Source organism: Echinops telfairi, unplaced genomic scaffold, assembly GCF_000313985.2.
Source record: "Echinops telfairi isolate 266 unplaced genomic scaffold, ASM31398v2 ScPeMD7_4225;HRSCAF=4972, whole genome shotgun sequence".
Lineage (NCBI taxonomy): Eukaryota > Metazoa > Chordata > Mammalia > Afrosoricida > Tenrecidae > Echinops > Echinops telfairi.
In genome coordinates, this window is record NW_022108124.1 from 8,963,667 (window position 1) to 8,988,230 (window position 24,564).

General features: G+C 38.2%; 1 protein-coding gene across 1 annotated transcript in view; it reads right to left on the reverse strand.

Annotated features, from left to right (window-relative positions):
- The window catches only part of NAALADL2 (N-acetylated alpha-linked acidic dipeptidase like 2), a 779,627-nt gene that overhangs the window by 244,565 nt on the left and 510,498 nt on the right, over nt 1-24,564 (reverse strand). Inside the window, exon 10 of the mRNA XM_045294988.1 lies at nt 1,400-1,546. Within this exon, the coding sequence (XP_045150923.1) occupies nt 1,400-1,546 (147 nt within the window). The remainder of the gene's footprint in view (nt 1-1,399; nt 1,547-24,564) is intronic.

Here is a 24,564-nt window from a genome sequence, read left to right on the forward strand (position 1 = left end):
TTAAAAGGCCATGATTTAGCTTTGAGGACCAAGGTGTGCTGTTGGTATTTTTAAGTGCCCACAAGCATGCAAAAGGTGGACAATTAATAAGGGAAACTAAACAGGAATTTAGATCACAAATTATCGTGTTGGTGAAGAACATGCAATATACCATGGTCTTCCAGAAGAATGAGCAAATTGGTCTTGGAAGACATACAACCAGATAATAATTAGAGAAGATGGGGAAACATTATTTCATATACTTTGAGCATGTTATCAAAAGGTGTCAATTCCCGGAGGAGGATATATCATGATTGAGAACCAGTTTGTATTGTCGCAGTGGCTGCAACAATGGGCTCAAACATAGCAATGAAGATGACGCATGGCCAGGCACTGCTTCACTGTGTCGTGCACAGGGTCACTCAGAGTGCGAACGCACTGAAGAGCACTGTACAGTCGTACCCTCATGAGAAGTAGGCAGATGACGCAGTGGTTAAAGCATTCTGTCGCTAGTCCGAACATCTGTCCTTTCAAGCCACAAGCGCCTCTGCTGAAGAACGATGTGCCTGTTTGCATTCCTAAAGATTCACAGCATCAGAAACCAGCGGGCACAGTTTTCCCTCTGGCCTACAGGGTGGCCATGAGTCTGAATCAACTTAAAGCTGATGGGTTTTGTTGTTGTTGTTCTATTTCGTTAATGTGCTAATTATTTCAACAGCCTTTTCCAACGACATTCAGCTAATTCCCAATAACCCACGCACAATTTCTAAAAGAAGATGAAGTATTTCAACAGGTTTAGACACACACACACACACACACACACACACACACAAAACAGTTTCCTGCAATGTAATGCTGAAAAAAGATGAAAAGAATTGAAATCCAACAGATGGATGAACACAGACTTAATTAAGGTTAATCATACTTGTGTGATACTCCTTGGGAACAAGACATCCAACTTTCTCTCTCTCTCTCTCGTATCTTTTTATACAGGCAAACTATTGACAAACTTTGGTGACCTGATCTGCAAGACTCACATTAATACCGAGCACGTGGAATACATTTTCCCTTGGGCAAGGAGAAAGACTCTATTGCACATGTCATCTGTTTCTCTGAATACTGAAGATTACAATTATGTTTTGATGTTAATCCAAGTACTGCATATTTCTTGTTGCAAGGCACAAAGTGAGAATGTGAGTGACAGTATAAATCTTTTTAAATTGAATTCAACACTATTGAAAAGAGCTGATGTTTTCAAATATGCTACAAAGCTTCTCTACAAGAATAGCTCTCAAAACGAAGCCACTTTCTATACAGTACCTCTTTGAGAGGGAAGTTGAGGACCCTGGATAAGACCTACTTATGCAAATATGCTATCTTTTGTACAGGTGAGTGTATGCTGCATTTTTAGAAATATCACCTCTAATGCGTTGATGTCCTCATACACGAACTGCAGGGCTGGAACTCCAAGGTGGTTGATGAAATAATCAGCATCCCCTTGTATTTGCACAGAGCTGACATTGGTATTGCGGCACTGAGCTCGTCCGGTGCAGTTGAAATGCTTTTTCTGGAAAACATATTTTAAATTGTTAATACATGCTACAATGCTAGAGTAATTTATAAATCAATGTTACTGAGAGTGAAATTCACAGAACAGAGCATCACAGAACAGAGCATTGTTCAAGATCAAAAACATTCTTTACTTCAAGGATGGGGTACAAACACTGTGTTATCATCACTACTAGGACCTTTTGGATGATTTGGATGCACTCTTAAAATTCACATGCTCTAAGCCAAATAAGATCTGATGAATGTTATTGTTTCCAAAGCATTTTGTCACCTATTTATTTTGAAATTTTTAACAATTCTTTATTTTGAATCCTTCTCAATATTGGTTTTCTAAAATGTTTTAGGTCTGTGTTTCTCAAAAACATTTAAAGGAAGACGTGGTAGGATATAATTCTAATCTTACTAAATTGTTTATGAACACTTCTGAAGAAACTTTCTGCAATTTATCTTACAAGCACATTCCCAGATATTGCACAAATAAATGCCAAGTGTGGTGATCCATACAGAACCATGTAGTTAAGGAAAAATTTGGAGAAATAAAAATCATAAACAAATATTTCTTATATTAATAGATATATAGCATGAGGAACAAATGCAAAACATAAAAAGTAAAGTCTAAAACAAGCTAAAGGAGACTTATAAATATTAATTCAATGATTTTTTTATTAAAAATATATATAAAACCTCTGAGAGAGTTGCCTCTAATATTCAATGTGAAATCATCCCCATTTCTTGGGTAATAATTCTAAGGAAGGTGAAGTGGGAAGAGTGAAAACTTTACAAGTAATATCATACAAAATGTGGATACTCAGAACCATTTTTGTCATTGAGCCAAGCCACGATACAATCATCCTCTCATGCTTCTTTGGCACGTGATAACTTTAAAAAACATTTATAGAGGCCTAATGAGAGGGGAATAGAACTATGTACTCATATCTATATGTTAAGAATTATGGCTGCAGATGGACATTGGGTCTCAACTCAAGTACTCCCCTAACACAAGAACACCTGTTTCTAACAATCTGGCATTCTGTGATGCTCACCTTTCCAAAACAATCACAGAAGACAAAATGGATGCATAAGCAAATGTGGTGAAGAAAGTTGATGGTGCCCAGCTATCAAAAGATATAGTGTCTGGGGATCTTAAAGGCTTGAAGATAAACAAGCAGCCTTCTAGCTCAGAAGCAACAAAGGCCACATGGAAGTAAGCACACCAGCTTGTGTGATCATGAGGTGTCGATGGGATCAGGTATAAGGCATCTAAGACCCAGAATAAAACCATACCCAATGCAAATGGGGGGGGGAGGGGCATGGAGTGGAGACCCAATGCCCATCTGTAGAAAATTGAACATCCTCTCACAGAAAGGTCACAGGGAAGAGATGAGCCAGTCAGAGTGCAGTAAAGCACCGATGAAACACACAACTTTCCTCTAGCTCTTTGGTGCTTCCTTCACCCCACTATTCTACCTTACAAATCAGATTAGACCAGAGCATGCACACTGCTACAGATAAGAACCTGCAACATGGGGAATCCAGGATAGTTAAATCCCTCAGGGTCAGCAAGGAGAGTAGAGATACCAGGAGGATTAGGGGATGGTGGGGGGATAAAGGGGGGAAAGATCACAAGGATCAACTTAGATCCCATGGGGATGAATAACGTAAAAGTGGATGAGTGGTGGTGGAGGACAATGTAAGATATGGAAAAAATAATCTATAACTTATCAAGGTTTCAAGAGAAAGGGTGGGTTGGAGAGGGAGGGGGAAGAAATGAGGAGCTGACGTCAGAGGGAAGAGAATGCTTTGAAAATGATGATGGAGGTATATGTGCAAATGTACTTGACATATTGGAGGAATGTATGGATTGTCATAAGAGATGTAAGAGCTTCCAATAAAAGTCTTTAAAAAAAAGCATTTTCAAGTATGTTGTTATTAGCCATATATTCAATCCTAACTTGTGACCACGTGCTCAGAGTCGACTTTCACCCTAAGATTTTCAAGGTCGTGACCTTTTGGAAACAAATCACCAAGCCTTACTCTGAAGACTTCTTTGATTGGGTTTGAACTAGGCCAATTCTCTGTGGCAGCCAGGGACTTCACCTTTTAAATATAACCTATCAAAAATACTTGAAGAATTATCAATCTACTATTTATGAATCAGACCAAAGTATTCAGCCATTGAAACCCCTATAGTGGAAAAAGGAAATTATAAATTCCCAAGGAGCACAGTTCTGTCTACTCTGACATACAATGGTTGCCTTGAGTTGGCATCTACTGGAGGGTAAGTAGAGTGTCTGATTTTTAAATATTAAGAAAAGAAATGATCCCAACTTTGCAATCCAAACATATAGTAATATTTCATTTCCTATTCAATTTTCTTTGTGTATCTAGTAGAAAGATTTTAGCAACAAAGTTAAAATCATTTAAAATGGAAAGTCAGGGTTAATGCTTATAAACAAGAAAGCTAATAGGTTAATGTTATTTCAAATTTCGTGGGATATTTATATATTAGCAATAGAAATGAAGAGTCTTTTATATGGCGCATAATCACTAGACACGCAAGGTTATCTTGTTTGTTTGTTTCTTTTTTATAGTCACTCAAACCAGCTTGCTTCTTTTCAAGGTTTCACTCTCTGAGAAGGGAGTTGCTCCTCTTTAAGTCTTTGAGAAAGTCTTCAGAACTCATCTCTTCAGTCCACAGGATGTAATCTTTCCTGGCTCTATTTGCAACCTATCTCCAAATGTGGCCCGTGACAAAGAGAGGAAGCAGGTGAGCCCCAAGCCTAAATTTATTTTCTTCTGTTTGTGATTTACCTTCTAAGTCACAGCAGAGTAAAATCGAACAAAAGGAGCCCAATTTGTAGAAAGGGTTATTTTTCACAAAATAGGTCATTTGGTGATTTATCTTAAAAACAAACAAAATGAACAAACAATAATATAGCCAGTCATCAATTCCAATTCATAGCAACTGTATAAAAACTAATAGAATTACTCCATAGAGCTTCCAAGACTGCAGCCTTTATAGAAGCTGACTACTGCATCTTTCTCCTGCAGAGTGCTGGTGGTTCCAGGTCATCCACCCTTCAGTTATGAGCCAAGCGTTTTAACCACTGTGCCACCACGGTTCACTGGATTTACCCTAACAAGGAGAATATTCTTCGTTCAAAAATTCCATCTGCTAACTCTTCATTTTTCACTCCTTTAAAATCTAGGCCAAATTCACAGACCTTACGTGATTGTAAATCTATATTCAATCTAAACTGTTTCTCCTTACAGCAATTCAGAGGATTATAATAAATCCATATCAGGTGATAAACACTGATCTGTTTCATCCACATAAACACTAATATCTAAGAGGGAAGTAGGAAGGAAGGTTAATTTCAAACATTTTACCACAAGTTAACCACCATGGGAGAGGAAAGGTTGGTAACAAATTTGTGCCAGTCAATTAATTTTTTAAAATTTATTTACAAGGCTAAGCAAATTTATATTAAGTATTTCACCCAAGGAGCTCAAATGCTCCATAGTCAATGTTCGATGACAAGTATTTTTATTCAAGTGCATAAAGTGACTGTGTCATGTCACGGGTTTCATGTCACACTACAAGTCTGTTGAAGAAGTAAAGTGCCTGTCTCAATTCAAAAGCTTTGCGTTCTTGTAAATGGAAAGTCAACATTTTGTGATCTATAATCATTTAAGTGAAATATAAAGAAATGAAATCAATCATTGTATGAGTCAACGGGCAATGCCAAAGCACGTTGGAAGGTCTCTAAAGTATTTAAATGCTGTTTAATCATTCAGAAGTTTTATTTCTGCTCCACTCTGCTTTACTATGAACGCATCCACGACATACCTAGGAAAGCTAAGCTGATTGGTTAGTCACACAGCAAGGAAAGCATGACCCTCAAAATCAAAATGTGACATTTTACACATTCCGAAAAAAATAATATCCCTTCATTTTTAATTCAGCATTTTCCTTGTACCCACAATTGTGTAGGAACAATTGCTGTCACTGGAGTTCACAATGTAGTTAAGATTCCAATTGCGATAACGATGCCTATGGCGTTGACGGAAAAATTATCTCATGGAGTGATGACGGATGGGTTCTGTATCTGAAAACATTCGAAAGAACTAGGGAAAAGTTAGATTTTAATACCAGATGTATAGAACAGAGGAAAGACATGTTTGAGTTTGATCGAGTGGGTGTACTTTCACCAAATTGTGCGACACCAATTTTGCTGCTGTTGTTCGGTCTCAAGGGGTTGATCTCGACTCACAGAAACACCATGCACAGCAGAACAAAACACTGTCAGCCCCTGCACCACCCTTTCAACTCCTGTTAGATTTAGAGCCAATCTTAGTTTTAAAACAAGCAAACACCAGATCTGTTGACATCCAGGCTATTTTCAAGGCAGAGGAGAACTATACCGTGTGGTTCCTCTGGCCATTGTCTTTAAGAGTCCGACTGGGGCATATTTTCCCCTTGCAATAGGTGAGGGTTTGCAATGCTCATGTCGCTGCTTCATCAGAACCTTAACCCATATAAATACAATCCTTGGTACTTTGGGCATGGGGACAGAAGAAGGATGAGAAAGATATGACTGCATTTTGACTTTGGGACACTAACCAACACTCAGCCTAAAGCCCAGAGGTTCTTAAGCTGAAGGTCACAGGACACATACCAAAGCTGGGATCTGTGAACTTGAACTGCAAAAACAAAGTGAAATAAAAACATCTGTATTTTCATTAACATTCTGATGGTTAGCATTCCCTTCAAATTTGCAGTAGGCCACAAAGCACATAGATCATAGCAGTGTATTTATTGTAATTAATAGAAATCAGGTGTTTTCATAATTTGTGATTTTGTTTCATAATTTTTTCAGAAGCTGAAAATAGCCATTAAACTCCTGTTTTGAAAAGGTGACTGTTAGTATGTACATTCCCGATGTCTCTTCATTAGTTATTTGGGTTTGGTGTTGTTTATTTTTTAGTGTAAATTAAAAAAAATACAAGTGTGTGTTTTTCAGGTCTTTGAATATAAATGTTTTGATAGAATTGGTTTTGTGCACAATCACATGCATTTTCATTCAATCATTTGCTTATATTATCATTGGGAATAGATTTTTCAAGGATTTGCCAACCTATCAAAGAGGTCCAAAAGAGGAAAACGCTAGAACCTCACCTAAAATCAAACCTAATTTGAAAAATTAGGAATTGGAGGTTCAGATCCATAGTTATCTTTCCATTCTATGTTGTCACACTCAAAATGCATTACTTTTTCTTCTCTGCCAGGCTGATGTATCCCAGCCAAGAGACAGCATTAAAACAAGAGGACAGACTAATCTTAGAATTATTCTCTGGTCTTCCACATGTCCTTTTCCATATCACTGTAACTGAAAGTGACTGCCTTACATCTGCAGTGTTCTCACTGCATAGATATGTTTGGTGTAGATGATTATTTGTCTTATCCTGTATTAATCTATCAAAAAGGCAATTAAAATGCCCAAATTGTAATATTAAAGATGTCTTCTAATAATACCAAGAGATGAGAATCTGTTTCCTGATTTCTTTAATATATTAACTCTGAACCTTATCAACATTTTTCTAAATACCACCAACTGATGAGTGTCTTACATACCAACATATGTTTTTACTTTTATTAATTGAAAAATTAATAAACATCCTGTGATGTCCTCAACATAGATTAAATTAAGTAGAGTGATGAAACCAGTTTTGGTATTATTACTGTGATGGTTAAGGTTGCATGTCAACTTGATTGCACTATGATTCTCCGTGGCTTGGTAGATATGATGCAGTCCTCTCCATGATGAAATATAATATAATGTAATGACTTCCAGGAGGAGATCTACTAGGAGAGAGTTGCCTCAGGGATGTGACCTACTTCCAATATGCATGGACATGCTGGCAATGCTTTCTTGCATTTTACTGGATTTGAATCCTGTATCTAACTAGTCATTACCTACCCTCTAGTTCTTTGGACTTGAGCTAGCTGCCTGCTTCAAAGCCTACCAATCTTGTGATTTGTTAAGCTTCTGCAGCCTGTAAGCCGGTAGTCTGTCACCTTAACAGCCACCATTGGACGCTGCCACCTCTGCAGTCTATAGCCTGCCCTCTGATCTGCGGATCTTGAGGCTTTCAGTCCTGGCATTGACAGCTACACGTCAGCGAAGCCTCCAGCCTAACAGCTGACACACAGACTTAGAATTTCCCCATCTCTCCAACTCGGTGAGACATTTTGTTCAAACAATATCTCTTTCTCTGTCTCTCTCTTTCTCTTTATATGCATGTAGGTATATATGGCTTCACTATATATAGTTGCATATAGATGAATATATATTATGCCTATGACATAATATAGAACTCTTCCTATAAATGAGATTTTCATAATATCTTAAATCTCAAGGTTTTTGCAAATATTTAATAATCTATCTGGAGAGTTTTTACCAGATTCTTTTCAACTCTATATAGTAAGGAACCATCCTTCTGTTTTATTTGAAGAGACTCACCACACTTAATAATGCACTGGAACTCTTATAGGAGCTTTTAAAAGTTTTGCCTTGTGGAATGTGGAAGAAAAATAGCTTATACTCAAACATTCATATTATTTTTAAATATACTAATGCATGTTTTAAAAATCAACCTATAAGTGTCAAAGTGGAAAATAAAAAGTACCTATTTTTAAAAATGTGACCATTACTGCCCTTCCCTGATCAGGAGGGGGTGATCCGGGAGAGTTCTTGATGGGGAAGAAGAGAGAGATTTCTAACCTAGGTCATTGCCATCCCTTTCTGTAATGTTTCTTCCTAAATAAGAGTGTCATTGATAGTTAATAATACAATTAACTCAATTATTAACTAAAAGCTTGGTAGTTCAAACTCACCCAAAGGCACGTTGGGAGAGAGGTGAGGGTCTGTGCTTACAAAGAGTCTCCGTCCATCTTGAAAGTGAGGGAGCACAGTTGTTGGCTGAGCTCATGGGATTGTCAGGAATTGCAATCAATGACCACCAGGTGGTTTGGGTTTGGTTATGCTTTCTCAAAAGAAACTAATTCTTGACCTTGTACCAAAAGTACCATTCAACTTCTGACTGAACAAACTAACTTTAAACCACCTTTCATGTGCCCTGATGACTTAAAACATGCCATCAGATGAAAAGATTCCGTTGATCCCCTTGCAAACTTTGACACAGCTTTAATAGGTTGGGTATTGGCCCTTCCAATAGTTAAACACATTTTTTCAGGAATTGCCAACGCTATATAGAATGACAACTTTAAAGCCCTTCCAAAAACTATACCCTGATTACATGTAATTGGAATTGTATATGAGCATATTGAAAAGGTAAAGCAGTACCATCAAAATTGACCTTTGGCCAACGCACTGGCTGAAAGCACATCGCCCCCTGGGTACAATTCCCATGGGGCCTTTAATGACCAAAGGATCCAGGTATGGATTTTATGTCTCTGTAAAGGATAACAACTCTGGCCTCCCAGTCCTGGTTCCTGCTGGGGAATTGGCTGACATAACATAACATCAGCTATTATTTCCCCACGCTTCTTGAGGGTTTTCTTAAACAGCTTCTCCTAGCCTCACAGGCAACGCTATTTTAAATAACACGGTGTCAGCATCCCAGTGATGTATTCCAGCTGCCAGGCATTAAAAAAATTAACCCAACATCCTAACTGGTTTCAATTCAACATTAACTGTCTCCGGCTGCGAACAATTTTAATGAAATGTTTAAACACACTTTTCTATAGATGAAATGGTTCAATAATGTTCCTTCAAAATATTGGCTATTAAAAAAAAGCCCAGTATTGAGGAAACAACTGGAATTATTTTGCATATATTTATGATCATTCACTAGAGAGCAAGAGCCTGCTTGCTGACCTCCCTATGACCAGCGTTGCAGGGCAGTTGTAAATTGGGCGGGCACTCCCAGGTTTCTCAAGGTAACTCATCAAAAGTTAGGACAGCACAAGGAGAAAATGTTGAACAATTCAGACTTGCCAAGCAGAAGAGCAAAAGGAGGCAGGCAGCACACCATCATGCAGTACCATCGCAGGTAAGGTAAGTGTTCAGACAGGTTATTGGACAGAGAAAATAACAGCATCAGCAGTACTACATCCAAGTCTGACAGCATCATTGGATAACCCTAGAACCCTGGCCAAAATAGCTGTCAGCCTAGGGATGTCTTTGCAGGAGTGGGCCCATTAGAACTTCTGCATCCAGCAAGCCCCTTAAACAGGATATCTGGATGCGACCCACAGCTGACACACAGCAGTCAGTCTCCAAATGTTAGGGTTCCTAGTACAGGAGGTCCCTGGTTTACAAATAGCATTATAACCTCATGGAAGTAGCACCCAAGAGCTCAAAAGATATGTTGCATTAGGCAAATCTGGTGACCAGGATCTCTTTAAAATATTGAACAGCAAGGGTGTTACTTTTAGGAGTGAACTACGTTGTGCCTGACCCACACCAGGGTATTCCATAACCTCATATGAACGTTGGACATGGAATAGGGAAGTCCGAAGAAGAATTGGTGCTTTTGAATTGTGTTGCTGGAGAAGGAAAAACTGTTCTATATTAGGACTCAAGCAAGGAGGGTACGATTTTGTCTTACATACTTTGGGCATAATGCAAATGCCATGGACTGCTGAAAGGACAAACAAATCTGTCTAGGAAGAAGTATGACCAGAATGAATGGCGAGACTTCACCTTATGTAGATGGCACTTGTGATCAGGTGAGAAGAAAACCGTGCTGGGTAATGTGGAGGGGCAGCGAAAAAGAGCAAGACCTCAGTAAGAGGGATTTACACAGTGGCTGTACCAATGAGTTGAGGCATGTGAACGGTTGTGAAGATGGTGCAGGGATGGGGCAGAGTGGGGGTGTCTTTCTGTTGTGCACAGGGATGCTATGAGTAGGAACTGACTCCCCGACACCTAACAACAACAAACAACAACAACAATAACAACAGCAAGCATGTATTTGAGTCAAATTTCTATATTAGGTGGAACAGGTGTATATAAGTCTTATTTTCATGCAAGAACATGTCCAATGCCTTTCCAGTGGTTGAAAAGCTGCACATGTGGTGAGAGTGAAGGTGCTTGTGATACAGATCTGTTCCCAGCAGAGTCTTAACTCAGTCATTTCAAAGTGAGGACAAATTTGCACAATATTAAAGGTCAAGTACTAGTTATCTTTAAATAGGGAGTTTATAGCCCAGGGACTTTATGTACTAGAATTAGTACACTTATTTTACTCAGAATGTACCAGGAGTCTTTTCATTTATAACACTTGTTTTTGCTGAATTTTCCAGTGTTATTTCTGCCTCCCACGAGTTTTAGTCCCTCTTACATTCCTTCCATATTGGTAAGCACCATGAAAATGTACTATGCGATTTTGTAAAACGTAAGTCAATTCTATACTGTTTACGTTTTCTGTGTCCCCCAATGGGAGAGAATGGGAAGGAGAAGAGGAAGTCTACACGAAGACCAGGTGGATCGGCCACATTTAGGCCAAAGGATAACTGTGTGTCGAAGAAGCTGCTGGGAGATTAGGAGGCCTTCTGGTAATTTCATGAGTGAAACAATGGAGTTTCTGAATTTCTTGCTGGGCATAGGCAAATCTCAAGTAGATGAGAACACAACTCATGCCTCATGGCAACCCTAGGGGTGTCAGAAGGGAATCGCAGTGCACAGGGTTTCCTTCTTTTCTTTTTCTTTAAATCAGTTTACTGGGGGCTCATATAAGTCATCACAATCCATCCATCCATCCATTGGGTCAAATACATGTGTACATTTGTTGCCATCATCTTTCTCAGAACATTGCCTTTCTACTTGAGCCCTTGGTATCAGCTCTTCATTTTTTCCTTCCCTTCTCCACCCGCCCCCTCATGAACTCTTGATAATTTATAAATTATTATTATTTCATCATGTCTTACACTGTCCGACATCTCCCTTCAACCACTTCCCTGTTGTTCCTCCTCCAGAGAGGGGGTTATATGTAGATCCTTATAATCCTTTCCCCCTTCCTACCCCACCTTCCCTCCACCCTCCTGGTATCGTCTCTCTCACCACTAGTCCTGAGGGGTTTGTCTGTCCTGGATTTCCTGTATTTCCAGTTCTTATCCAGTGTACATCCTCTAGTCCAGCCGAATTTGTAAGGTAGAATTGGGATCATGATAGTGGGGGAAGGAAGCATTTAGAGGAAAGTTGTATTTTTCATCATTGCTATACTGCACCTTGACTGGCTCATCTCCTCCCCATGACCCTTCTGTAAGGGAATGTCCAGTTGTATACAGATGGGCTTTGGGTCCCCACTCCACACTCCCCCTCATTCACAATGATATGATATTTTGTTCTTTGATACCTGATACCTGATACCTTCAATACCTCATGATCACACAGGCTGGTGTGTTTCTTCCATGTGGGCTTCGTTGCTTCTGAGCTAGATGGCCGCTTGTTTATCTTCAAGCCTTTAAAAGCCCAGATGCTATATCTTTTGAAAGCTAGGCACCATCAGCTTTCTTTACCACATTTGTTTATGCACCCATTTTGTCTTCATCAACTGCGTCAGGAAGGTGAGCATCATGGAATTACATAGGGTTTTCACTGTGGACATATTTGAAAGTAGACTGCCAACCTGTCCTTCCAAGGGGAATCTAGAAGAGCTGAAAACTGCAACGCTTTTTGACTGGCAGCTAAGCATTACGATCCAAGACTCCAAGATTTGAACACATACTACATGGCCCACAGACTGCGGGAATGTGCCTACAGAAAGTCAGCAAGAAATTATCACAGATGTATTATGGTAAGGTAAATCCTTGAGACAATATTAAAGCATAATCAGCCACAGTCCTTGAGAATACAGCAGATGAGAGAGACATGTTCACACTTCTCCTTAAAAAGGAACAAGGCCTCATTTTAGCAGTATGAGCTCAGGTCAGTTACTTATCCCAGAGCCTCTCCAATACAGAAAGTCAATATGATGTTTTTAAAGGAAATAATCATGTTTACAGAGGCTTGAGAGTATGAAATTAGATAAGGCAGGAAAAGGGCTTGATACACAATGCCAAACATGTACTTAGGAGAATAAGATTAACCAGTAGTTCTTGTCATTAGACTTAAAGTAAAACACCCCACACACACACACATTTATTACCCCTCACTTCTATTTTACCACACGGGGCTCCTTGGTATTCCTCATGCATGTCGAGATCTTTGCATTTATCACCCACTCTGGTATATCTTCCACCATGTCTTCCCTCTCTGTTGTCTTTAAATCTCAATTAAAATTAGAAAGATCTTGCTTTAGCCTCACAAACACATTGTATACATCATCTAATGTTGCTTTGAGAGAAATACCACACATGGATGGCTCTAATGAGCAGACGTTATTTTCTTAAACTGGAAGAGACTGGAGTTTAAATGCAGAGCATCAACTTCATGAAGTCTCCCCACCCCCACCCCCACCCCCAATCTTGTTATTTATGAAGAATGCTGCCCTTTCCCAGGGTCTGGTCTCTCCCCATACCAAGTCCACATACACGAGATGAAGTCCTGCCATTCATTTTTCTAAGGAGCATTCTGGCTGTACTTTATTCAAGGCAGATTGGTTTATACTCCTGGCGGTCCGTGGCACTTTATTCTCTGTAGCACCATAACTCAAATGCATGGACTCTTCTTTAGCCTTCCTTATTCAATGTCCAGCTCTCACAGGCATATGAGGTCATTGAAAACAATGAGACTTGGATCTCTGCCTACTCTAGGGAGGCAGACTTGTCTCTGTCGGGTTGTGGTTCCTTGTCCATCTCCATGTAGCCTGTATCTTCTCAAGGTGTGTGTCCATGCGTTTTGGGCTCAACCTGATCCTTTTGTTTATAAATTTATTGGTTTAAAACATACCCTGCACTGATATGGTTTCATTAACTTAACAAATAAAACCTATTAAAATTGAATTATAATCAGAAATTTGGTGGTTAGAATTCACAATACACATTTGGGAGGATAGCAATAGTTTAATTCATAATGCAGATCTACTTGTATAACTGAATCAACTATTTGCTAATCTATTGTCTGCTTTTCTATAATTGTTTGATTTTTTTCATTTTTATTTTTAGTAACACTCTAACCATCCCACATTAGAACACTTTTTTCCTAACTATTCTGTGGTGTTAAACATAAATTTAATATTGAAAGATAGTGTGATTGGGGATGATCCCTACCCTTCATAATAGATTCACTCAATGCATTTGATTAACTACAAATCTGAGTTACCATAGTGTGAATCGACAATTTATAAAAGCACATTTCCCGTAGTTGTATTTATAACATTGTATGCTTTTACTGTGTTATTTATTTGTTGGTCTGTCAGAGACAACAAATGAAAAAATAAATGAAAAATATTTTGAATTACTTAACGCAATGTAATTCATTGCGTAGGTATGACCTGTGGAAGAAATGATGAAGTTAAAGAGCTGACCAGAAAATTTCAAAAGGCAGCTCAAGAAGACAAAGAAGAATATTTGGATGAAATATGCAAAGATCTAGAATTAGAAAACCAAAAAGGAAGAACACCATATCTTAACATTCCATAAACTCAGAGAACTCAAGAGAAACACTCAAGCCTCAAGCTTCAATTTCGAAAGATGTTATGATCAAAATATTGAACTATGAAGGAAGCATCAAAAGAAGATTGGAAGAATACAAAGAATCATTGTACTCAAAATGACTGGCTGACAGTCTACCATTTCAGGAGATAGCATATGAGCAAGAATAAAAGTGCTTAAGGAAGAACTTCAAGCTGCACTGAAAACATTAGCCAGAAACCAGACTCCAGGAATTGATGAAATGCCAACTGAAATGTTTCAACAAGGTGTTGCAGTACTGGAAACACTTATTCATCTATGCCAGGAAATTTGGAAGACATTTACTTGGCAAACTGACTCTAGGAGAATTATATTTCTAGCCATTGCTAAGAAAGGTGCCTCAATAGAATGTTCAAATTATAGAACAGTATCATTAATATCAGCTCCCTGGTGGTGTAGGAGTTAATCACTGGGCTGTGATTCCCATGGTCCGCAGTTTGAGATCACGAGCAGCTCCACAGGAGAAAGACTGTGCTTTTCTCCTGCCGTAAAGACAGCTACAATCTCAGAAATCCACTGGGTGGCTCACTGTGAGTCAGCGTTGACTCACTGGAATGAGTTTTTAATCATTAATGTCAAAGGCACATAATATTTTGCTGGAGATCGGCTAACAACAGGTGCAGCAGTGCAGTGAGAGGGGCTGCCAGTGGGTCAGGCTGGCCTCAGAGGATGATGTGGAGCAAGGGTTATTATTTCTGATATCAGAAAGAACTTGGCTGGAAGCAGAGAACACCAGAAATATGTTTCCATGTGTTTTATTGACTATCATCAGAAAGCTGGCTGATTTGAAGAAGAATGTGGCATGAGAATTGGAGGAAGATAAATAGACATTGAAAAGGGAAGACCAAAGAAGGATTGATTCATTTGAATCATGATGCTGGCAGAAAATATTGAAAGTACCATGGACGGCCAAAAGAACAAAGACATCTATCTTAGAAGAAGTCCAGTTAGAATGCTCCTTAGAAGCAAGGATGGCAAGACTTCATCTTATATCCTTTGACATATTGGCAGGAGAGATTAGTCCAGTGGTGTAATTCAAATAATTTAATAACCAGTTTGTTGCCCAACTGACCGTTTTAAGCATAATTAAAGATATACTGAGCGGTGGATTATTATTTCATACCATTAATACTTATATAAGAACAATCAGATGAGCACGGTGTGGGAAGAAAAAATATCAATGAAAGGGGTGCACTAAACTAGATTATGTTATAATAAAGAATTTTTTTAATTAATGAAAATATTAGATAATAAAAATTATTTATAAATATTAAACAAAACTGTTATTTAAGATATTTCCATATTGATTCTTGACTTGGGTCCTCATTTGCAATATTCTTTGTTTTTATCTGAGCATTATCAATTGTGTGATTTAACCTTAACCAACTTTTCATTGTAGGAATAAAAGTCCATTGCTTTAGAGGTAGGCCAATTAGATACTAGTCATTGTGTTTAATGTATTAGCAATAGGAGACTTTTCTCTGTTACAAGCATAATTCTATCTAAATTTTTATACCTATGGATGTAAGGAACATTACTATGAGCCCTTAGAATACACTGTTGCATATATGACCATTAAAGAAGAGCAAAGAACGTAAATTTTTTATTTCTATATTGAGTGGCTGCCTACACACCCACTTTAGAAAGAAACCCCTGATTACAAGTGCTATTTAACAACTAATTTTCTGAATTCAACAAAAATTAGGTATAGGTTCTGCCAAACTGGTGTGAACTGGTTGAATTCAACCCTGGACCAGCCTCTGGAGAAAGTTATCTTGCTCCCTAAAGTAGTAGGGCAGTGAGAAAGGGGAAGACCTTTGATGAGCTGGCTTGATATGATGGTTGCATTCATGGACTCCGATGGAAAAACAATGGTGAGCGTGCCCCAGGTCTGGTCAGTGCTTTGCTCTGTTATACAACAGAGTCAGCAATGATTCAACATCACCTAACCACACAAACACGACATAATTAATCAGTACTCTCCATCCTTGAAGAAGTTGCTTCATAGTAATCAATGGAACATCTTGATAGTATTATAGGCTAGCTCTCAGCTCCCTACCGTGGAGTCAATCTGAGTCTTCTCAACCCCTATAGGATAGAGTAGAACTGTGCCTGGGGGGTTCTGGCTCCAAGACGGTAACTCTTTTCTGGCATAGAAAGCCAAGTCTTTGCCCCTCGAAGAAGTGTGTAGGTTCCAACTGCCCATCTTGTGGCTAGCCGTTATCACTAGCACGATCCATTATAGCCTAGAATACGTTAATAACACGACAGCTTTGGTGTATCTCATTCGTATCCCATTCATCTCTTTGTGGCCCACATTCCAGCTTCTCTGACCACTAGTTGATCACAACTGCTATAAACCCAAGAGAATCTTCTGACTCAGGAAGACTGCTCCTCCACCCAACATACACTCATGCACACACACACACACACACACACACACACACACACGCATGCACACACATGCATGTACCACACTGTGCGCCTCTGTGGATCAGGTCAAGAATAACCAACTCAGAACCACAGGCTTCCTCAGCCTCTTTCTTATTTGACTTCACTCCGGTATTCCCAACCTGTACTCACGGAAGAATTCATGGGCCCTGGGATCGCCATCTCAACTTTTGATTTGAGGGAATTGACCTGCACCCCAATGTCTATTAATATACATCAAAATGATTACTTTTGCAATATCCTAACAAGAAAAGGCAGGTAATAAATTGCTTTTCAGAAGCTACAATGGTTTACTGAGAACCTACTATGGAGCTCTTAAGAGGAACCCAAGGATCCCTGGTGATTTTGTAGGTTAGACATAGGTCTTCTAGACATAAGGTTGGTGGTTCAAACTCCATGAGAGAAAGATGAGGTTGCTGGCCCCAGTACAGGTCTTGGGAAACCTACAGTTCAAATCTCAATAGTTGTGGGTAAGCAGGAAGTCATACCCTTCACTTTGTATGTTATTTCATTTAAAACTTCCCAAAGTTTCAAGGGAGTTATTACCACTCTCAGCTGCCAGAGCGAGCATGGGAAATCTGCTGAAATATTAGAATAGGATTATGAAACACAGAATCCAATCATTAACATCTAGAAGTCAACATAGGTTCTAAAGTAGTCTACTTTAAGAAATAATAAATTTCTCTCCTTAATTACTAAAATGATGTTTGAAGGGCTTCAAGAAGTTCATAAAAAAATTCCATTCTACCTTGAATTCCATTTTTCCATGACCTTTTCAAAGCTTCCTCATATACCATGTTTTCTAGATGGCATACAGAGCACAATTGTAATACTGTTTGAGTTTTAAAACTACCATTTGTAAAGGAAATTGTTTTCTCAGGAGTAGGATTCTGTGAGGTTTTTGACATTTCAAAGAAGCGGTGTACTTGAGAACTAAATGACTCAATTTGTTGTTGTGTATGAGTACCCTCTAGCCAGCTCTAAGTCGGGGCATTTCTGAGTACAGGACAAAGGAACGCTGGACGGTCCTCTGCAATCAACCAATTGTTATGCTGGAGCCCCTGGCTGCAGAAAGAGGGTCACATCCATCTCCTTGAAAGCCGTCCTCCTTTTCACTGATTCTCCATTTGACCAACCCGGGGTCCTGTGCAAAGACTGGTCACTCGATAACATGCCCGAAGTAGGAGTGACAGCGTGTAGTCATCCTAGCATCTCCGGAGCATTCTGTTTGTACTGTCTCCAAATCAGACGTCTGGGTTCTTCTCGCACTCTATGGGACTTTCAACATTCTTCATATGCATCAATTCTTCTGCTGTCTGTCTGATTCATTTTCCGGCTTTCACATGCATCAAGTAATATAAAAAAAGTGTCTACATCTTTTGACCTTGACTTTTTTATTTCAAAAAAACCCTCTTCAAATCAGGTAGAGGAGCTCTGGGAGTGCCTTGTTTAAGCAATTCATTGGTGATCCCAAAGGGAGTGGTTTGTGACTGACTTTGGAGCAATCCACCAGCCACACAGGAGAAAGATATGACTTCTACTTCTGGAACGATTGACAGGCTTGGAAACCCTTGGGGAAGCCCTCCACATGGACCCACCAGTAATTTTTTTAGTGAAATAAGGTAGGAAATGCCAGAATATTTAATAGGGAAGGCACACAAATAAAAGTGAATGCATTGACTCTAAAATATTTTAGTAGGATCAATTGAAAGACTATTTGAATTGAGAAATATATCAAAGGTATATTGCCTTAGAAAAGACATATAATCATTAATCTTTACATACAAACATGCACATGCACATACATACATATTTAGTTTAACTTGCTTCTGTAAGAAATTGCTTAAATATATTGAATTACATTGCCGCTCTTACTTTGCAAACTGAGAATATACTGAATAAAATTCTGAATTATGGAATAGTATTGATTCCATTTTAGTCTTTGTTAGCATTAATATCTTATAGTTCTATAGCCCTGGATAGAGCAGTATAAACTTCCCTGTGCTATTCTTAACAATGAAACATGCAAGACCATCTGAGAATTGTCCCCATTAACATTCATGCCAATAAACAGGATAACAGAATAGTGAAATAAAATAAGTTTATTCTATTCTAAAGAAAAATATTGAAATATATAAAGGAAACATTTATCAAAAAATTATAAACTGCAAAAAAACACAATGTTTTCAAAACTAATGACTTTTTCTTCATAATCCCAAATCTGTCTGGCTGAATTTCGGTACAATAATGCTAGAAAATTGTTTTAAACTACGATAGTTGTTTCAAAAATTGTGTTACCTTCTCCTTTACCTGCTTTATATATGGAATATGAATTTGATCTAGACAATCTATTAATAATTAACTCCATAGCACTTTGAATTAATTAACACACTACAGCCATTTAACAGATGAGAAGACTGAGACACAGGGAAGCAAATGATTATAAGAGTGATAGAAATACTAAGTGACAGAGAGTCCAGTAGAGCCTGCCTCTTACTCAGTTCTCCACCACCATTGCTTGTAGACTATTCAGAAGTTGATATATTGAAAATTCTTTCTTTTTTTGGAGCAGGTGGGTTTTTTTCAAGTTGTTGCTTCAAAACCTTTCCTATTTGAAATGTATTTTCTTGAAGAACGTGCGAAGGAAGAAGCAGCAGGTGGGAAGTACTGAGCTGTGTCCTGGGAATATCAGAGTAACAAATGCCGCAGCCAGTCACAGGCTCACTTAACGGTGGTGGCTGAGCACAGCCCTCTGCAGAGAGTGTATCAGGCCAACTCTCCCTAAAGAAAAGTCTTTAAAAGCTAAAGGAATTTACATAAAAATATAATTAAAGTGGTTATTGTTGTTGCTTGCTTGATTTCCTCTTCATCTCAGAAGCCAATTCAGTTCCAAGGTGAAGACTAAGCACAATTTGCCATTAAGTATCCTGGAGCTAAGAAACCATTGATCTAGCATGACATTAATAATGAGACCTAGCGCTGCTCGTATCTGAAATAATCAGATGATTCATTTTAATTCCTCAGGGTTGTCTCTCAGGATTGTCCTGACAGTAAATAATTGTGGAGGTTAGCGTATATCATGGTCTTAAAATTTTTGTGGTAAAATAGAAATCAAGTTGTTCCTAGGGGCGATCAAGTCAGTTCCAACTCATGGTCACGCTGTGTAAAACCGAACAAAACACTGCCCTGTCCTGCCGTGTCATCCTCACAGTGGTTTTGCTGGAGCACATCGTGGTGGTCGACGTGCCATCTCTTCAAGGGTCTCCCTATGTTTCACTAACCGACTTTACCAGTTCTATTCCAGGGACTGGTCTTTGCTGACTAAGTGTCCAAAGGACATGCAACAAACTCTCACCATTCTTGCCTTTAAGGAGCATTTTCTTTTGTTCTGTACTTCTTCCAATAAAGGCTGCTTGTTTTATGGCAGTCTACATTGGTAGGGTACATTCAACATCCTTCAACAACACTCTAATTGAACTGCATCAAATTTTCTTCAAGTTTTTCCTTATCAATGGTCTAGTTTTCACATGAATATGCGACAATTGAAGGTGCTGTGGCTTGGATCTGGCATACATTAGTCTTCAAAGTGGCATCCTTCTTTTTCAACACGTTGTGGTGGTCTTGTCTAGCAGATTTGCTGGGTGCAAATTTCTCGAATGCTACTTTCACTAGCACTGATGGTGGATCAAAGCCAGTGGAATTCCTTGACAATATCAAGGATCGAGGTTAATGAAGTTGTGTGGATTTGGATTTGCTTTACATCGAAGGTTATAGCCCTTGATCTTCATGAGCAAATGTTCCAAGTCATCCTCACTTTCACCAGGGTAGGTTGTTTCTGCACATCAGAGGTTGCTAACTAACTGTCTTCCAATCCTGATGCCCCATACAGTCCATCTTCTTGGAGGATTTGCTCAGCATACAAATTGAATAAGTATGATGAGAGGACACCATCCTGACACACACCTTTCCTGATTGTGAACCACACAGTATTCCTTTGTTTCATCTCAACGAATGTTTCCTGATCCATAGATCAATTCTTCATGAGCACATTGAGGTGTTCCAGAATTTCTATTCTTCTCAAGTTTGTCCATTATTTGTTATGATCTACGCAGTTGAATGATTTGGCTTAGTTCAGTTTGGACTAATCACTTTAGTTCTCATGGACTTGTTTTAGTTGCCTTCTACTTCAACCTGAACTTGCCGATGAGCAATGGATTGTGTGTTGCACAGTTAGCCTCTGGACTCGGTTTAGCTGTTGACTTTGAACTTCTCTACCATCTCCTCCATGAACTCATTGAAAGCTCTGCATGTATATGTGTCTTCCTCTTTGTGTGCATATATCGTATTTTATAACCACTGCATATGCACAACTATGTGCCCCAGATCAATAAGTGTAGCACACCATAGAAATCAACATGGAAAAAATATACACACTTTACACCTTTAAGAACTTGGTAATATAGTGGATAGGAAGCACTTAAGTATATTAAATGCTTGGGACAATGTGCAGAAAACATTGGGTTTAAAGAGCATCTTAAGGAGTTCAATTTGTTGTTTTTTAAATTCATTTTAAGAGGCTAATACAAAATTAAACGAGCTGCAGATTGCTGTTAAAGTATATGAATAAGACATATTTGGGAATAGCCATGCAGTTAGCAATTAGAAAGGACATCAATTAGAAAGGACAAATATTTATAGTCATTGCTGTTTGCAAAGAAAATAGGAGTTTTCAATAATAAGAACTGGTGGATAGTGGATCCACTTCTGATAAGAGAGCACTGTAGTAAAATAGACATTTTTTTCTGATTACTTAGTCATTTAAGTTTGGTCTCACTTCAAATGCACGGAGCCAAGCAGTAATGTGCTTTTTTTTTTTTGTTCTAATGAAGAACAAAAACATAAAGAACAATTGGTGGGGGGGAATAAGTCAAAGACTTTGGGACACAGCAGTAGACAGACCTTTGATTCAGAGGCGCTAGAGTTGCAAAATAATTGAAAGCACCTGTCCCCAAAGAGACCAGCTTTGCGTTCCATTGTAATGCTCTCAGAGGCCCTGAGAAAAACCGACATGAGGCTTTCTTAGATGTGCATGGAAAGTTCCAGGCTGCTTTCCAAGATCAGAAAGCAGCAGGGTGCATTCTAATTAGACCAGGAGGACAGGAGAGTTAGGATAAGGTAAACAGTAACTGCTAACAGTTAAAATTGTGTATGCTTACACTAAGTTATAGTTTATATAGAGATGTCCACTTTTTAACTTTTGACTTTAGCTCATATGTTTTCCTAAGCTAAATAGGTAATACATGCATCATCTGGGGTTTTGATTCTTAGATTAATAAATTCCTTTTATTTAATACTTTTAAAGTTAATATGCTTACAATCCAGTATATTCTCATATCTCTCTAGGGAAAACATTAATTTGTATCCATGTTTTATAAAATCGTTTGAACTCAAAACCAAACTCACTGCCTTCAAAATGATTATGAGGTACATTGACCATACAGGACTGGGGGTACTGTCCCTTTTTTTGTTTCTGAACCTGTAAATCTTTATGGAAGCAGGTGGAGGATCCAAAAAGCTGACATCGAGGTTATCAACAAGACAGATCATCCACTGCACCCCCGAGGCTCCTGAAGAGGCATCTGGGAGCGTGGAATTCCAACCAACTACCATGAGGACCGTGTGATCGATTCTGACTCATGGCACTCTTCCATATGCTTTGAGAGTGTAAGTTATCCAAAGAGCTGCTGGTGGATTTTTACTGTCAGCACTTACCCAATAGTGTCACAAAGATGCCCTAGGCTGTAATTAGTACATGAAAATGATAATCACCATGTAATTCAATGACTCAATGTCTATAAAGATCTATCACATGTAACCCATCAATTAGAAAGGACATAATTTACATGAATATATTCTATACATCATTATGTATATTCCAATCTACTAAACAATTATATTTTACATTATCAGCATAGTCAGTAATATAAATGCTAAAATTAGAGTTCGTGATAAAAGTGTATGTCCATTAAACAGTATGACTATTTTAACACTAGATGCATTGTCAAGTGACATGAAAGATATAACATTTAAAGAAGGCAAAAGGGTAATTTGAACCACAGGAAGAGCAAAGTGAATATCAGAAGACACTTTGAAACTTCCTCTTGAACAGAATAGCTAAAGCAAATGGAAGAAAAAAAGTAAGAGTTGACTATTTCAAAGGGCAATTAGTGAAGAAAAAGTACATTATTATAATAAAATGTGAAAATACTGGGAAAAGGAAAACACACTCAATTTGTCTCAAGCAGAAACAACTGGAAAAATAAATCAAGCCTGCACTGTAATACTGAAGGATTCTGTGGGCAAAATATTGAAACATCAAGAGAGGATTGAAAGACTACACAGAGTCACTAAACCAAAAAGAACTGGGTGATGTTCAACCATTTCAGATAGTACTATACGATTAAGAACTGATTGTCTGAAAGTAGAATTCTGAGCTGCATTGAAGGCATTAGTGAAACACAATGTCTCAGCAATAGATGAAGTACTAACTGATATATATGTTAACAAATGGATACAATGTCTATACCAAGAAATTTGCAAGAAAATTACGTGGGAATTTAGATAATGCCCACCAACTTGAAGAGAACTAAATTTTGCCCATACCGAAGAAAGGTTATTCAACAGAATGCAGTAATTTTTTAAACATTAATGATTTTTAAAAATTTAAAAAAACATTAATGATTTATCATCAATATCATATGAAAGTACATTTTTACTGTAGACAATTTAAAAAATGATTGCATGGATATGATAAGGGGCTATTTGAAATACAAATGAGATTCAGAAACAGGCATAAAACAAAAATTTTCATTGCTGTTATCAAGCGAATGAAAGCAGATAATATTAGAAAGATGTTTGTTGACTATGCAGAAGCATTCAACTGTGTGTCAGAATGAACTATGAATACGAATTTGAAGAAGGGGAATTACAGTACATTTAATTGTGCTCAAGTGAAACCTGTACCATAGACCAAGAGTCAGTCATTCATTTAAAAAAATGGGATTCCTGTTTAAAATCAGGAAAAGTGTGTGCCTCAGTTGAATCCTTTCATCATATCTATTCAATCTGTATCCTGAGCACATAATCCAAGAAGCTGGACATCCAGAATGGGACATCCAATTACGAGGAGTGCTCATTCAGAACGTTGTGTATGCAGATAAGGAGCATAGTGGCACAGTTATGCTGCTAATGACAAGACAAGCAGTTCAAAGCCACCGGCAGTCCCACAGGAGAAAGATAAGGCTTCCTACTCTTGAAAAGTTACAGTCTCAGAAATCCACAGAAGCAGTTCTGTTCTCTCCGACATCGTCCTATGAGTTGGAATCAACTTGATATCTGTATACTGTTTCAATATACAGTTAATACAACTTCACTTGCTCCAAGAGAGACTTGACACGATGTTGAATACCAAAAAAATGCAGCCTCTACATTGATTACCATTCATCTTTAAAAAAAAATCTCCTAGGCATATAAGTAAGCAATAATAAGATAAATTGACAAAATATTAAAGTTATCAAAGACTTCCTTTTACTTGGATCTCTAATCAATGCCCATATAAATAGCAGTCAGTAAATCAATAACTTATTGCATTAGGAAAATTGGCTGCAAATGACCTCTTTTTTTTTTTATGTTTGACACATTTTTATTAGTAAACTGGATAATATTCACAAACATCAAAACAGGAAAAACATTACTAGAAGCTAACTATAATCCAAATAATTTTGAAAAGCCTGAAATAAGAGTACAATAGGGGGAGATATTTTTCAGATGATAGTAAACTGACCAGAAGTTGGCACTATGTTAAACATGTAACTGCTTCTAATAGCATTAAGAAGTCTGCTTAG